General features: G+C 35.0%; 1 protein-coding gene across 1 annotated transcript; it reads left to right on the forward strand.

The window, feature by feature from the left end:
• The first annotated feature begins 424 nt into the window (after positions 1-424).
• LOC113304344 (NADH dehydrogenase [ubiquinone] 1 alpha subcomplex assembly factor 3-like) lies at positions 425-2,812 on the forward strand. Its single transcript, XM_026553428.1, has 6 exons — positions 425-653; positions 728-844; positions 1,159-1,193; positions 1,849-1,949; positions 2,285-2,375; positions 2,473-2,812. Exons 1-5 carry the CDS (start codon positions 475-477, stop codon positions 2,369-2,371), a joined length of 519 nt encoding a protein of 172 aa, XP_026409213.1. The 5' UTR covers positions 425-474; the 3' UTR covers positions 2,372-2,375; positions 2,473-2,812.
• Positions 2,813-16,628: the final 13,816 nt, after the last annotated feature.

A 16,628-nucleotide genomic window follows, 5' to 3' on the forward strand; every position in this document is an offset into this window, starting at 1 on the left:
TTGTACAGATTTTTCTTTAATACAACCTTCTTTATTCACAAAAAACTTTTTTCACCTATGCTTAAGGAAATAATGGAATGAGATGTCTTGTTGATGTTGCCACTTAGGAAATATATACAACAACAATTGGAGAAGCTCTAAGACATCAGGGTTGGAGAATGATTTTAGAGAAAATGAATGTATATCCTAGGTGGATTTTGAGATTTATCTCAACACACATGCCATTGGAGAAGCTTTTATAGAGTTTACATACTTGTTTCTCAAATAATAGGGTTCCACTAAATTAGACATCTATACAATAAACTGCCGTTTATAACACGGAGGCACTCGGATCAAAACAAACAACAACAAAAAAGTCTGTAGGTGCTGCTAGTATAAATGTGGGTGTCATCGTCCCTCCAGTCACCTAAAAGGCTAAACCGGATCATTTTAAGGGGGTTTTTCTAAAGAGCGTAAGAGAAAGGAGAACAAAAAATGGCAGCAAGATACAGAGCAACATCAACACTGCCATATCTAATGAGAACACTAGGTAGTAAAGAATCGAAGAAGCCAGCTTATAGGGGAACCCTTCCTTCTCTTAGACGTGCTTTCTCTCTTTACGATCAAATCAATTTAATTGACAATGTTCCTGATGATCAATTGCGTTTTCAAGGGTAAGGACTTCTTTTCATTTCAGCCTCCTTATCTCTCTAAAGCTAATTATGACTTGTTATTGGTTTTTTCCTAGGTATACTGATACGGGGTTTACTGTAAATGGAGCTAATTATGAAGGTAGTTTAATTGCAATCGGGAATTTAATTCTATCTTGGAGCCCTAAACGAATCTCTGATGTTACCGCAGATAGGTATTTCTGATGTTTGATTTTATGGAAAATCTTGTGCACTTTCTTATTTCTTCGATCTCTTGGAGATGAGTTCCATTTATTTTGGGTTCGCTTGCAACACTGATTACAGTGATTGAAATATCATTTTGGGTTATAAATTGCTACCAGTTAGAAGCCTAATCCTTTGTATCTTACTATTTAATTTATTAGAACATGTGTGATCAGCTTTCAGGCATATTAACAAGTAACCTATGTTCTCATTGTTTCCAAAATTTTGGTTGTTGTATCTAATTTCTGTTTTTCTTTCTCTTCTTGAATTTGTGTAATACTTGTAGTTTGGCGATGTTCCAACTTATCCGGCCAATACCAGGTAATCAAACATCTGCACTGTATGCCCGTGTTTCTATCGTGTCTTCTAGTTTCTTAGTTAATCGATACTAGAATCACGGCGAACATAGTTTCTATTTTCAAATTTATCTAGAAAATTGTTTTGAGATGAAGCTGTGCATCGTATTGTTCCTTCTTGGCTCGGACTACGGTATTTAAAATGAAATTTGGCTTCAGTCTTGTATCTTCGCTAGAAGTGAAGCTCCTTAGGATTTCTACTAGGCTCACTCGCTATCCTTTAAACAACAAAAATAAAGTTTTTGCTCCATGAAGTGTTACATGTTAATAAGATATTTGTTGGCAAAACTAGCTGAGTATGACGTGAATGAAGTTATCTTGTTCTATGTTTTACCCACATTCAATTGAACCTTCTTAATTAAACACCTTCAATAGGTAGTGAGTAGTCACTCTCCATTAACGGCTTTCTTATGCACGCGAAGTATTACAAGACACATTCAATCTGCGCTTTAAACGCTAAGCTGCATAATGCACAACTTGCCATGGTCACTCTGCAGTTTGCACAAACCCTTTAATGGGGGCCTCATGACTATCTGAAAATAACTACTCGATTCTAAAAATGTAGCTTCCTCATTCTTAAAACATACTGTTAACTTGTATGTACACTTCTGATGCTTCAGAGATTTTGCTTCTTGGTACTGGAAGACAAGTTCAACATGTAGATCCTGAACTTAGACGCTTTATTCGGTCCACCGGGATGAAGTTGGAAGCAATTGATTCGGTATTAATTTATCATACTTCTTTAAACCCCCAATTTGATTATCTGTACCAATGCATCATTCACCTGGTATGTTAGATTCAAATTCTTTTATGAACTGTGTGGTCCTTTATATCATCCGAGCTTGACTTCTTCTAGACCTAAGAACTTTCTCAAAAATTTATTACCTGCCATGCTTCTACCTATTATTTGATGAAATTCTACGGGTAAAAAGTGGCTAAGTTGTAATGTTTTGGGGGCTTCTCGCTCCTTGATCAAATAAGGCTTAATTGTTTGTGAGGAGGGCCATTGCAGTCCAACTGGCACATTGTTCTTATTCTCTATTCTTATATTGGCAGAGAAATGCTGCATCAACTTTCAACATATTGAACGAGGAAGGTAGGATCGTGGCAGCTGCTCTTCTTCCTTACGGAGTTTCTTCCTGAAAAGGTGAAAGATTTTTCTTACCATGTAAGACTTTTATGGTTATCTTAATGTGTTTTCATTTGCTTCTTGACTCACTAACTTGTTTTTAATCTCTTTTTAGGTTCCTGTCCGAGGATCAAAGAGGCACACAGTTCGTGAATTATGAGCAAATCTTCTGCATACACAGCTTGTTGGTTAGATGCCAAATAAATTTTGCAGTTTCACTGACAAGAGCATTAATGTGGCATAGTTGTTCTCTTTTTTGGTTGTTTGTGGTGTATGTCTGAACAGAAACTTGTAAATTCAATTACCCTTGTTTTCAACTTGGTCAGTAGTTGGAGTTTTGGCTGCACATTTTGTCTGTACTCAGTTGGTTCTGTCATGCAGCCTGTGCTCATGTTTGAAATATTACAATTAACTTGCAAACAAATACTTAATTCCAACGGGTCAGTATTGCCTTACCAGAGTAGTTTGGGATGGACTAACTGAATTTTCTTGTGTCATGCAATACTCTTTCATGCAACTGCAACCAAACCGAAGACGTCTTAGGCCTCCTGGCCGTTTGCTTCTTTAATTTGACAAAGGGGATTTTCTTTTTGTTTTGTTCTGGGATCTTATTAATGTCGGAATGATGTTGCCATGTCGACTTGTTGAGTCGTTGACACAGACTGCATAAGGTTCGTGGGTTTATGTATCTATCTTGTTTTCAGAAACTCGTGTTTAGCTTTGAATAGGATAAATGGTTCTGCATTGAGAAGTATTAGCTATGGGGTGTTTTAGTGGAATAGCCAAATACCGATCCGAACTTTATACTGTATTACGTTTTTACCTTTTCTTCGGAAATAGTAACGGTATTATTTTTTTTGATACACAATCCTCAACAACACTTGGACTTTCCCGGCGTAGGAAGAACATATGTTTTTTAACTTATCTTCCATTCGAAGAATTTTGGTGACGGAAAGTAATCCGAACCTTTTTTCATTTTCTTATTTAAACCATGGGAAAAATGAACCAGATTGGTATTCAAGGTACTGCTTCATTTTGGTTTTATAGCTGTCCGGATAAGGTCAGTTTGGCGAATAGATATAGTGAAAATGAATAAATGACACCAATATGGAACCCGGCTGATTTTCCATCATCTTTTTTAGTTTTCATTTTGACTCTAGTAATTCTGTAAATTTTCTTCAAATTTTAGTTAGTGGCGGCCATGATAGTTGCAGGTAGTTCGTCCATTTATTGACCACTGTGGATCATTTAGGTTGAGATTTTTATTTAATTATTTTAATGTTAAGTTCACCAAGTTAGGTTAAGATTCTGCCCGATCCCTAACAAAGTTAAAGGAGGCATCAAGAATATTTAGAACATACACAACCCGATTCCCAAGTAGTCAATTTATTTGAAATAACTATCAATAATTGTCTTGATTAATTTAGGGTGTTGTGCGCGATTAGGTTTCGGTCATGATTTCTTTTATAACAAACGGATTTATCACACTGTACTCGAAAAGGGAAGTGAGATTTCTGATAGGTATTCATGTTTTTCAACTTGAAAGTACTCAGACTCTGAAGAGGCCAAATCATTTTGATTCCCCTTCACTCTCCTTCTAGAACAATTGTAACCAGTTCACTCCCACTCACTCCCTTTGAACAATTATTTTTGTCTTTCAGTTAATGTTAAGTTGTGACATTACCTATTACCTATTAGCGGTACATTAACAAAATCTAAACTTTTGATTCAAATTTCAGAATGAAGGAGAAGGGGATTACAACTGAAGAATTTGGTGGAAAAACTGATAATCCTAGCGAAGAAATTGAAAATGCGGGGGTCTAACAACCACACCCAACAATTCGTTTGGAAACCAGAGAGGACTTACTCCAATACACATTTCTAGAGAATCAACTAGACAGTCAGACTCAATCTAGAATAAAGTATATCAAAGAGTTTAATATCTCTAACTCTTAATTCAATTCGCAATCAACAAATAGAAATCTGCGAGCCCGATTGAATATAAGAGGAGTAACTTGAACAGTACCAAAGACCAATGTTCAAGTGTCAATCAATTTAAATCAACAACCCAAGGTCGGATATTCTAATTGATTGAACTTGACGCACAACCCGTGATATTTCAATTATATAACAAAATATAATGCCGAAAAGAAATAACACAGACACTAGAAGTTTTGTTAACGAGGAAACAACAAATGCAGAAAAATCCTGAGACCTAGTCCAGTTTGAACACCATACTGTATTAAGCCGCTACAGACACTAGCCTACTACCAATTAACTTCGGACTAGACTGTAGTTGAACCCTAAGCAATCTCACACTGATTTAAGGTATAGTTGCGCTCCTTACGTCTCTGATCCCAACAGGATACTACGCACTTGATTCCCTTAGCTGATCTCACCCACAACCAAGAGTTGCTACGACCCAAACTCGAAGACTTGATAAACAAATCTGTCTCACACAGAAAAGTCTGTAGGATTGAATAAATTTGTCTCCCACAGAAATACCCTAGAATTTTTGTCCCGTCTTTTGATAAATCAAGGTGAACAGGAACCAATTGATAAGTCATACTTATATTCCCGAAGAACAGCCTAGTATTATCAATCACCTCACAATAATCTAAATCGTATAATGGCGAAACTAGATATTGTGGAATCACAAACGATGAGACGAAAGATGTTTGTGATTACTTTTCTATCTTGCCTATCGGTGAAATAAATTTCAAGCCAATTTTACAATTGTATTCGTATGATAGAAATAGCAAGATCAGATCACACAACTACAAGAGAAGTAGTATCGGTATGGCTTCACAATCCCAATAAAGTCTTCAAATCGTTAACCTATAGGGTATCAAGAAGAAACCTAAGGTTAAAGGAGAATCGACTCTAGCAATACAACTAGTATCACACACGAGGTGTGGGGATTATGTTTCTCCTTTAAATAGTTTTCAAATCAGAGTCTGCAATCCAAGTTACCTTGGTAAAAAAACATTCAATATTCATCTTTAAATGAAAAACCTGGTTCAACCAAGCTAATATCTTTCAACCGTTAGATCGAACTTAGCTTGTTACACACAAATGAAATGTACCCTCATTTAGGTTTATGTAACCGTACCCAAACGTGTACACTCATGTTGGCTCATCAAATAGTTAACCGAGGTTAGCCATATGGTTACTCTCATATTAACCTTATTCATCTTACATAACTAGTTCAAATGACTCAAATGAAACTATTAAAGAGTTGTTCAATTGCATAGAGAATACAATTGAAACCAAATCGGTTTGATTCACTCGAATCAATCATGAACATTATAGCCACGGTTTGCAAAGATTGCATTCCTTAAGATTTAAATGTTTAAGTTCATGAAAAGAACAATTTGACAAAATAACCATCTTAAGTATGCATACGGGTATGCGTACTTAAGCAACCGGATTTGAGTTTGTTAAGTTTCCAAACTCAGCAGAAATTCTCGGTTCGAAAACTTCCGCTAGTATGCGTACGAGTACGCATACTTGAGGTGACTAGTTTAGGAGTTTGTAATTCCCAAACTCAACAGATACTTTCGGGTCAAAAACTTCTACCAGTATGCGTACGGGTACACATACTTATGCTATCTCTTTCACCAATTTTGTATACACACATATGCATATACTTGGTTCCCGGTTTATGGATTTATACACTAATGTGCGAACACACTATATATGCTTATATCCAAAGATGGTTATATCATCAACTCTTAATTTCAATCATTGAAACTTTCTCAGAGGATGTTATATAGTTGTTGTTCACAAACTATTTTTCGTCAAAGCGATTTTCAAGTTATTGAAATTATCATAATGAAACATTCCAAGGCAACACCAAATGATTGTATCACACAAACCATGTTAGATGTAGCTCGACAATTTTCATATGATCTTATTCGGACTTTCGTCACGAATGTAAGATGAACATGTCTAAATCGAAAGCTTGCCAACACATATTTCGAGAAATATATAAGCGAGATAAACTCAGCTCGAAATCTCAAATATGTATAATAGAAAACTATATTGTAACACGACTTATGTCTCAATATAAGATATAGAGTAGAAATAGACTTTCCAAGTGATTGATGAGTTTAAGTCTCCACATACCTTTTGTTGATGAAGTTCCACAAGCTCCCCTAAGTAGTTCTTCGTCTTCAAATGATGAACACTGAGATATCTAAGCTCAACTACACTATCTATGTCCTAGTCCAAGACATCTACAAATAGGCTAGAAATCAAGAATTATAGTTTTGATCACTAACATTGACAAACATGCTTGAGATAGCAACGCATGCGATTTCGACCGAGCAATGCTCTAAAAATTTCCCCCTTTGTCAATTTTGGTGACAAAACTAACAATACATATGGATTACAAAATAAATAAACAATTGAAGCTTCATCCACATGCTTGATTTCCTTGGCATCTTCAACACGACTCGAAATCTTCGTCACTTCCAAGTACTCCATGATTCCAAAGGTTGTAAGTTTAGTCTCATAGTTGTTGAAGATCCGTAGCTATAACAATGAGAAAAAAAATGCTCTCAATCATTATTATACAATGTCATAGTATTATTACACAACATCAAAGTTCAATTGTATCACAACTTTGACAGCAATACTATGGTGATATTTATCACTTCCCCTTAGTCAATACTTTATATCAATCATGAAAACCACCCCCCCTTACATAATGATCAGTAAACCATATGTATTTATAGTATGAAATACACATTAATTCTCCCTCTTTTTGTCAATAAAATTGACAAAGGTACGAAAATTAGTGGGATCCTAATGAAATTTCCATGGAGATACTTCATGACCAAAGGCTTATTAACATACCAACAAATTTATATACAATCATAAAGCCGAAGCTAAATGCATTCATCAAGGAGTCTATAAGGATACAAGATAACCCCTAAAATATTCTACAACCACACTCCCCACAAAGATATGGCGATTAAGCACAAGTTCAAAAGGACTCTCCCCCCATAAAATGCCATTCCCAAAGGAACAAAAAAGGCGCCCTTGCTTTTACAAGAAAAGAAGGATTTATTTGGACATAATCAAATCACATGAAAACATGAATTTGTATCCAAAGTATTCAATGGAATTATCGACAAAAATAATTCATGATTAATCCAATCGAAAAAACAATTAAATTAACCACAAGAAAACCCATAATTAATTCAATGGGAATTACACAACCAAATTAACCACAACGTGATCAATTCAATTGGTCATGCTCGACATAAGAGAACTTACGGAGCAACAACTAAAATAACCACAATAGAATGATCAATTTAGTTGGTTATGCTCAAACATAAGGAATCTTACGGAGCAACACAGTACATACACATAAATGTGGATCTGATATCGATCAATACTGCGGAATATACAAGGATTCATTCTATCTTTCATCACTATTTTCATAATGACATATAACAGACTTAATCCTTGTGAACAAAAGTTCTATCCTTTCTCTTATCAATCTAGTGACATAAAAGGCTTTAACTTTTGTTTTTCAAAAGTTCATTCTATCTTTTATCAAAACATTCATATTAACATAATAGAGATAACTTTTGAACAAGTATTGGACAATCATAGTTCACGGACTCAAACACACATATCCCATAACAATTTGCAATATATAAAACCATAAAGATTAACAATCATCATCTTCCAAAAAGAACTTAGAATTTAAATTAATAATCTAAAAACATTGAAAATGAAAATGTTTGGAACTAGCTATGTGTAATCACAATAATGGCTATTCCAAACCCTAGTTATTCTTCTGAACAAAAAAAAGAATAAAAATTCTCATAATAATATTTACTAGACATAAAGAAGAAAAAACTAAAACTAACTCTAAAACCCAGAAACTGATCACAAGCGATAATCAGGGTTCACGACTGGAATCTTTATGGACCACGACATCATCAAGCTTGTGACAGACAACATCAAAAGTCTCTTCAGAGAAGATATCTTCATTGATAAGTTCCTTGACCTGTGACTTCATGAGAACAAGGTCAGAATTAACCCTTTTCAACTCAGTACGAAGTAGATTAATATCCTTCACAGAGTCCTCAAGCTTCAGTTCAGTTTTCCCGTGATCAGTGAGAAAACCATGAACCACTTCAGCAGAAACCATCTCAACATTCTATCGATCATGGTGAGAGAAAGCATAGTAGCATGATGCACATGATTCGAGTTCGTCACTTTTAACAAGAGTTCTTTTCTTCTTTAACAAAAACTCCAAATACACAAAATCATCAATTGAATCAGCTGGTAGATTCCAAGAGTTTGAAGGAAACCCCATTCTTGAGAAAGATGCAAAAGGTATGTGAATTCTCACGAAAGATTTTGGTATTAAAAAGGTTTCGCAAAATTTAGGTTTTTCCTAGTTTGGTCTGTACCGTGCAAAGTCGGTACACGCACGAACACAACCTTACCCCTATCGAAGAAAATACCAGGAGCGACAAAATTGCAAACTACGAGTTTAGCAAAAAATCTAGGAGAGTAAATCTCACAGAACTCGACTCAAATAAATTTTATTCTCACAAGAGAGAAATTTAGAGCTTAGAAATTTTGACAACAGAAATTGCAAAACCAACTACAAATACTTATGCAAAAATGTTTGTGAAAGATCATCCAACTAAGAGCAATAAGAAAATAGCATGAAAAAACAGGAAAACGTTTTGCAATCAAGTATACCTGAATACATCTCACTCTTCCAGGATTTTTTTTTTGAGAGTGAGGTTTCAACCTCGTGATTAATTAACACAAGTATGAGCCTTGATCTCATTAAATGAATGTTGTTTACAGTTAAACCCCTTTTTGATTTTTAAAGAAAAACTGTTATGATGCGAGAATTAATCATAGAATCTACTATTATCAATACATGACACGTAGTTTTCTTTCTTACCTGAAGGAATTTGACCAGAGGGAATTGACAGCCTGTTAATGATCTCTTGATAACCTTCAATTATCGTTTTTAAGTTGTCTTCCGAAACTCCCTTTTTGTTTCCTTCTTGTGGAGCCTTTTTCACATCAAGACCAACTTTATCTCCCATTTTAAAAGAAGATACATGAGTTCTTCTTCGACGCAATGGTTTGGTAAGACTGTTTCGCTTTTGAACATTTGAGGAATATATCGAACTGACTCTCCTGGTATGATACATAAGGTAAGTACTAAAACCAATTGGTTTAGACATAGAAATGTCAGTTACACCTTTGAGAATCAAATCTAAGGTGCGTTGAAGATGAACAAGAGAATTGTCATTCATCCTGGAGTTTCTCTTTTGTTCAATATGTCCTTTTGAATCACAAAAAAGACATACTTTATGATCACCGGAGTGATTAGAGGGAACAATCTTCATACTAGTATTGGGATACTTCTTCCTTCCATGTGATGTGGAAATTCCTTAATTAGATGAACTCACATGCACATCTTTCTTAACATGGAGGGATCTTAGTTTTGCTTCCGAACCAGGAATTTTTCCAGTTATGCCAGAAGCAGTTGGTATATCGGACTCTTTGGAACATTCTTGAATAAAGAGTTTATTCAAAAGAAGTTCAATTTCCAAATCATCCTCTATGAGTTTTTCCTCACGACAGTTTTGTGAAGGACAGACAGAGGTGTTTTCCTTACAAAGGGTTTTTAGAAGAGAGTCACGCTCATTTACCATACCAATAAGAACATTGACTTTGTGTTTCAACCGATTGACATTATCAGCCTGGATCCTAAAAAGTTTTAGGATCACTGCACTCTCTTTGGCTGTATTCCTTTCAACTTCAGAGTCAGACTCGTCAATAACATAGTCAGGATAACACTTGTCAACGTAAGTCTGTTTCCTTCGAACACAAGGTTCTTTTATATTCGAGAGTGATAAATCTATCTCTTTAATAGACTTTATGGAAACATAATTTTTATTTCTGGTGATGCATTTATCAGAGACAATATCGTCCATCCTTAGATCGCTACAAACACAGACTTATCAGGTCTTTAACGTGCTTGCCTACGCTGATACCAATTGAAAATACGGGGTCTAACAACCACACCCAACAATTAGTTTGGCAATATGAGAGGATTTATTCCAATACACTTTCTAGAGAATTAACTAGACAGTCAGACTCAATCTAGAATAAAGTATATCAAAGAGTTTAATATCTCTAACTCTTAATTCAATCTGCAATCAACAAATAGAAATCTGCGAGCCCGATTGAATATAAGAGGATTAAACTTGAGCGGTACCAAAGACCAATGTTCAAGGATCAATCAATCTCAATCAACAACCAAAGGTTGGATTTCCTAATTGATCGATACAACGCAGAACCTGTGATATTTCAATTATATAACAAAATATAATGCGGAAAAGAAATAACACAGACACCAGAATTTTGTTAACAAGGAAACCGCAAATGCAGAAAAACCTCGGGACCTAGTCCAGTTTGAACACCACACTGTATTAATCCGCTACAAATACTAGCCTACTACCAATTAACTTCGGACTGGACTGTATTTGAACCATAATCAATATCACATTGATTCAAGGTACAATTGCGCTCCTTACGTCTCTGATCCTAGCAGGATACTACGCACTTGATTCCCTTAGATGATCTCACCCAAAACCAAGAGTTGCTAGAACCGAAAGTCAAAGATTTGATAAACAAGTCTGTCTCACACAGAAAAGTATATAGGATTGAATTAATCTGTCTCCCACAGAAATACCCAAGAGTTTTCGTTCCGTCTTTTGATAAATTAAGGTGAACAGGAACCAATTGATAAACCGGACTTATATTCCCGAAGAACAGCCTAGTATTATCAATCACCTCGCAATAATCTAAATCGTATGATGGCGAAACTAGATATTGTGGAATCACAAACGATGAGATGAAAGATATTTGTAATTAATTTTCTATCTTGCCTATCGGAGAAATAAATCTCAAGCCAATTTTACAATTGTACTCGTATGATAGAAACAACAATATCAGATCACACAACTACAAGAGAAGTAGTATCGGTCTGGCTGCACAATCCCAATGAAGTCTTCAAGTCGTTAACCTACAGGGTCTCGAGAAGAAACCTAAGGTTAAAGGAGAATCGACTCTAACAATACAACTAGTATCACACAGGAGGTGTGGGGATTATGTTTCCCAGTTGTTAGAGTTCTCCTTTATATAGTTTCCAAATCAGGGTCTGCAATCCAAGTTACCTTGGTAACAAAGCATTCAATATTCACCGTTAGATGAAAAACCTGATTCAACCAAGCTAATATATTTCAACTGTTATATCGAACTTAGCTTGTTATATAATTGTACCCTCATTTAGGTTTATGTAACCGTACCCAAACGTGTACACTCATGTTGGCTCATCAAATAGTTAACCGAGGTTAGCCATATGGTTACTCTCATATTACCCTTATTCATTTTATCCATAACTAGTTCAAATGACTCAAATAAAACTAGTTAAAGAGCTATTCAATTGCATAGAGAATAATATTGAAACCAAATCGGTTTGATTCACTTGAATCAATCATGAACATTATATCCACGGTTTGCAAAGATTGCATTCCTTAAGATTTAAATGCTTAAGTTCGTGAACAGACTGATTTGAAAAAATAACCAGCTTAAGTATGCGTACGGGTATATGTACTTAAGCAACCGGATTTAAGTTTGTTAAGTTTCCAAACTCAACAGACATTCTCGGTTCGAAAACTTCCGTCGGTATGCGTACGGGTACGCATACTTAAGGTGACTAGTTTAGGAGTTTGTAATTCCCAAACTCAGCAGATATTTTCGGGTCGAAAACTTCTACCAGTATGCGTACGGGTACACATACTTATGCTGTCTCCTTCACCAATTTTGTATACACACATATGCATACACTTGGTTCCCTGTTTATGGATTTATACACTAATGTGCTAACACGCTATATGTGCTTATATCCAAAGATGGTAATATCATCAACTCTTAATTTCAATCATTGAAACTTTCTTAGAGGACGTTATATAGTTGTTGTTCACAAATTATTTTTCGTCAAAGCGAATTTCAAGTTATTGAAATTATCATAATGAAACATTCCAAGGCAACACCAAATGATTGTATCACACAAACCATGTTAGATGTAGCTCGACAATTTTCATATGATCTTATTCCGATTTTCCTCACGAATGTAAGATGAACATGTCTAAAGCAAAAGGTTTCCAACACATATTTCGAGAAATATATAAGCGAGGTAAACTCAGCTCGAAATCTTAAATGTGTATAATAGAAAACTATATCGTAACAAGACTTATGTCTCAATATAAGAGATAGAGTGGAAATAGACTTTCCAAGTGATAGATGAGTTTAAGTCTCCACATACCTTTTGTTGGTGAAGTTCCACAAGCTCCCCTTAGTAGTTCTTCATCTTCAAATGATGAACGCCGAGAGGTCTAAGCTCAACTATACTATCTATGTCCTAGTCCGAGACATCTATAAATAGGCTAGAAATCAAGACTTATAGTTTTGATCACTAACATTGATAAACATGCTTGAGATAGCAATGCATGCGATTTCGACCGAGCAATGCTCTAACAGAAATTATTTCAAATGAGGAAGAAATTATTATCACGGAATCAACTACACGACCTTCCGATTTACCGAACGATGTAGAACCTTCACGACCTATAATTGGTAAAACTGAAATAGTTAGCGGGGAACAACAATCAGATAATTTTGATTACCAAGTTGATGAGGAACTCAATGAGGAACCACATTCAGTAAAGGAGAATGAAGAGCTGTTGGAAACGAAAAAAAGAAGAAGATAAACACAGTTAACCAGTTGCTTCCAATTGAATAGGTTTGTTATATATTACTCAGGGATAATGGTGAAGTCCTATTTGGATACGAAGACCGTATTGCTACCCAAATTTGACGTCATCAGGTAGTGGAGAAGTCATTTTTTTTTTTGTAATTTTGCATAGGAATATTACATATATTCACCAACGCATTTTACTAGGTATAATCCTAAAAATGATGCTAGAAGTTCAAAGCTCCCCCATCTCCATCAGACAATGTCAAATTAACAATTGGACGAGTAATATGAGGAGGCTCGAGTAACCATGGTCAAGTTGGGATTATACAACACAGTTAGAGATGCCCACACAAAGTTTGATAAAGTTGTCATCCCACATTTTTGGGGAGATTTTATTTTAAGATTGGTACATTTCATCTCCCAGTTGGCGAATGGCGTAATTCCCGACGACGTTGTCCACATTTTGAGTGTATCCGTGAATGCAAATTCGCTAGATGGTAGGTATGACCCCTAAATTGATTGAAAACACATGAAAGAGTTGGGTTTGAATTTGCTTGGATGGAATGATGCTGAACTGGAGGTTCAGTTCAAGGATACTGCTAAAAATAATTTGGATGTAGAACCAAAGAATAAAGATAGGAGATTAAAATTCTTCATGCTAACAGAAATGAGGGACTTTTTTCAGGGGAACGTGAAAGAACCAATTCCTCTATCCCAGGAGAAATCAAGTGGATTTCTACAACGTTCCTAATGTTAGTACGTGGTACGAAGATCTCCTTGGACATTAAAAAAAAACTTGGTGGACGCCAAATACCTTCTGTTGTGAAAACGCATGGGTACCAAGTACACCACCCACTTTTTCGTTTGGACCTATAAGACAAAACCTAATACAATAACAAGTAGACCAACTTAATGAACCTTGAAAAATATGTATGTACGATTTATCTTTCTTGCACAGTCAGTAGTTTAGATCAAAGATCTATGAACCTGATTGTATACAAGAACTCTTGGACGATCTCAAAAATCAATGTCCAAGAACAACCTAGTATATACAGGAACAATACACGAACCGAATGCAGTTTTAAAATCTGTCTAGATCAAATCACTTGTTGTTACTTTAATTATATCAACACAAGTATAATGCAGAAGTAAAAAGTAATGCAAGATGCAGAGAATTTTGTTAATGAGAAATCGCAATAGCATAAAACCCCCGGGAACTCATTCAGATTTGAACACAAGTTGTTACACCAAACTCCTAGCAGAATACCAATTCTCTTTAGGAAATCCTCTTGTATATTTTCTATCAGAACTCCATTTCTATTTAGAATCTACTCTCGAAAATCTTCTGGCAGAACACCAATTATCTTCAAAAGAACTCTAGAAAATCTTCTAGCTGAATACCAATTCTCTTTAGAAACTATACTTGAAAAATCTAAGTTAGTTTTATATAGATGATGCAAAAACACCGTTAATACTTTTTGATATTTTGCTTTCACAAAACACCGGTTTGATTTCCCTTTAGATGTGAATCAAGGTTTTGGAAATCTTGTGTTTGCTTTGAGAAAAACAATTACTTGGTAAAAGTAATTTCAAAACAAACCTGTAGATTAGGGTTTATTATACTCTTCAAAATTGGAAGAGAAACCTAATTATTCTACAACAAGAACAACTAGAATAAATCTAGAGATATCTTGTTAAAACTTCTTAAGTAATTTATGATACAAGTTAATCAGAGTTTTCTTTCTAGTTCATATTTCGACCAACTAGTGTCGGTAATGCGATCGTGAACTGAAACCTATGAAACCTAGGGTTTGTGATCAATAATTCTTGAATGGCCTCATATCATAAGAGAAGGGCCTTAGAATAGACAAGATTTATTAATTAACCTAGATTACAAGTTGCCTAACTATCAAAGAGATTATTACCAACTTGGCTTGGCGATCCCTAAGGCAAAGACTTTCTTGTCTCAGTCTTGTTCACGAAGAACAGAAGTAATGGAAAACAACCTTATGAAGCTTACACCAACTTTCCAAGCTTACATGAACACTTTATTTATAGTGAACAGTTGCTTGAAACCTAAGCAAGTTCGTGAGCTATTTTCTTTTACAAAAAATCTCCTTATTTTGAGAGTCTTTTAAAAGAGTGATCCTTGTACTCAGCTAGATCCTAAATTTCACTATCTCGGATGATAGGTTTATCCGGGTCGGCACTTGCAAATGATAAATTGATTCAAACCATTACTTGTATCAGTAGTTTCTCTCTTATGCCCTTCCAAATCCATGTAACTTGCGGGAGTTTGGTCCCTTTTGACCCATTCTTTAGACCCTACTTACGGTTTGTATTGAACCAAACACTTATACATGTATTTTTATTTTATTTTTTACTTTTCTTCGTATCAATTTCAAACTTAATGTATATTTTCTACTGGTGCTAACCAAATTGGCACATATGGTTGGATTGTAAAGTGTCTACCTATCACAATTAAAAAAAAATGGTCCATGGTACATAGAATTTGGTTCTTTTTATATGCATCTCTCAAATCGATATAGGGGTCAAATTTCACATTCGTGTTTCCGTCCCACTTCAAGTGAATACCAATTATGATTTTCAACGATAACCTTATGCGCACCAAGTCTCGATCTTGGTGGTACGAGGAAATGCTCTTTGCTTTTTCCCGTATTGCAATGGGGACTCCCACATCCCAATCTATTTCGTTTATCATGAACAAATTTCTCAATTATGGAAAACGTTCTTGTATCATAATCTATGTCCACATATGTGTATATACGATATTACAATTTGTTAAACCAATGCTCGGTTGAACCCGCAAGTTTTTTTTTATCACAAGCTTGTTGTCAATGTTAGATGAACAAACTATATATTGATTTCTGGTCTTCTTACAAATATAAGCATTCTCCTCTACAATATACTTAGGACCACAAATTTTGTTGGAAGCATAGTATGATGTAGCCATAATTTAAGAGTATTTAAATGAAAAGCATACACAAGGTTATCCTTTCCTATTTGTTCGCATTAAAAATAATTTTGGGATTGTTGAATTACAGACGATATAAATATATAAATCAACAGAACCATCATAATATTTCTTAACTCTTCCGAAAGAAATTGTGACAAATGGATTATTCACTGATTTGGGCCTGTAAATACTATACTTTAGGTAAATGTAGATTCCATTCAAGAGAATATTGTATAATCAGAGAGCTCTGAGGATCGAGAGATTAATGAGTTGACTCATTTAAAAATCATTTTCTGGCATTTTCAAACCTTGATTTCATGTTCTGATTCTCCTTTTATTATAATATGTTTAATTTTCAAATCAATCATTAGTTCTGCAAGATGATTGTGGAATTATCTAGTTACTACTAATCATTTTTTTTACCTAAGTCTTTGTTTTCTTGTTCTCTCTAAAAATCTTTATGATGGTTTTACCATAT

The sequence above is a fragment of the Papaver somniferum genome, chromosome 8 (genome assembly GCF_003573695.1).
Source record: "Papaver somniferum cultivar HN1 chromosome 8, ASM357369v1, whole genome shotgun sequence".
In the NCBI taxonomy this organism is placed as follows: Eukaryota; Viridiplantae; Streptophyta; class Magnoliopsida; order Ranunculales; family Papaveraceae; genus Papaver; species Papaver somniferum.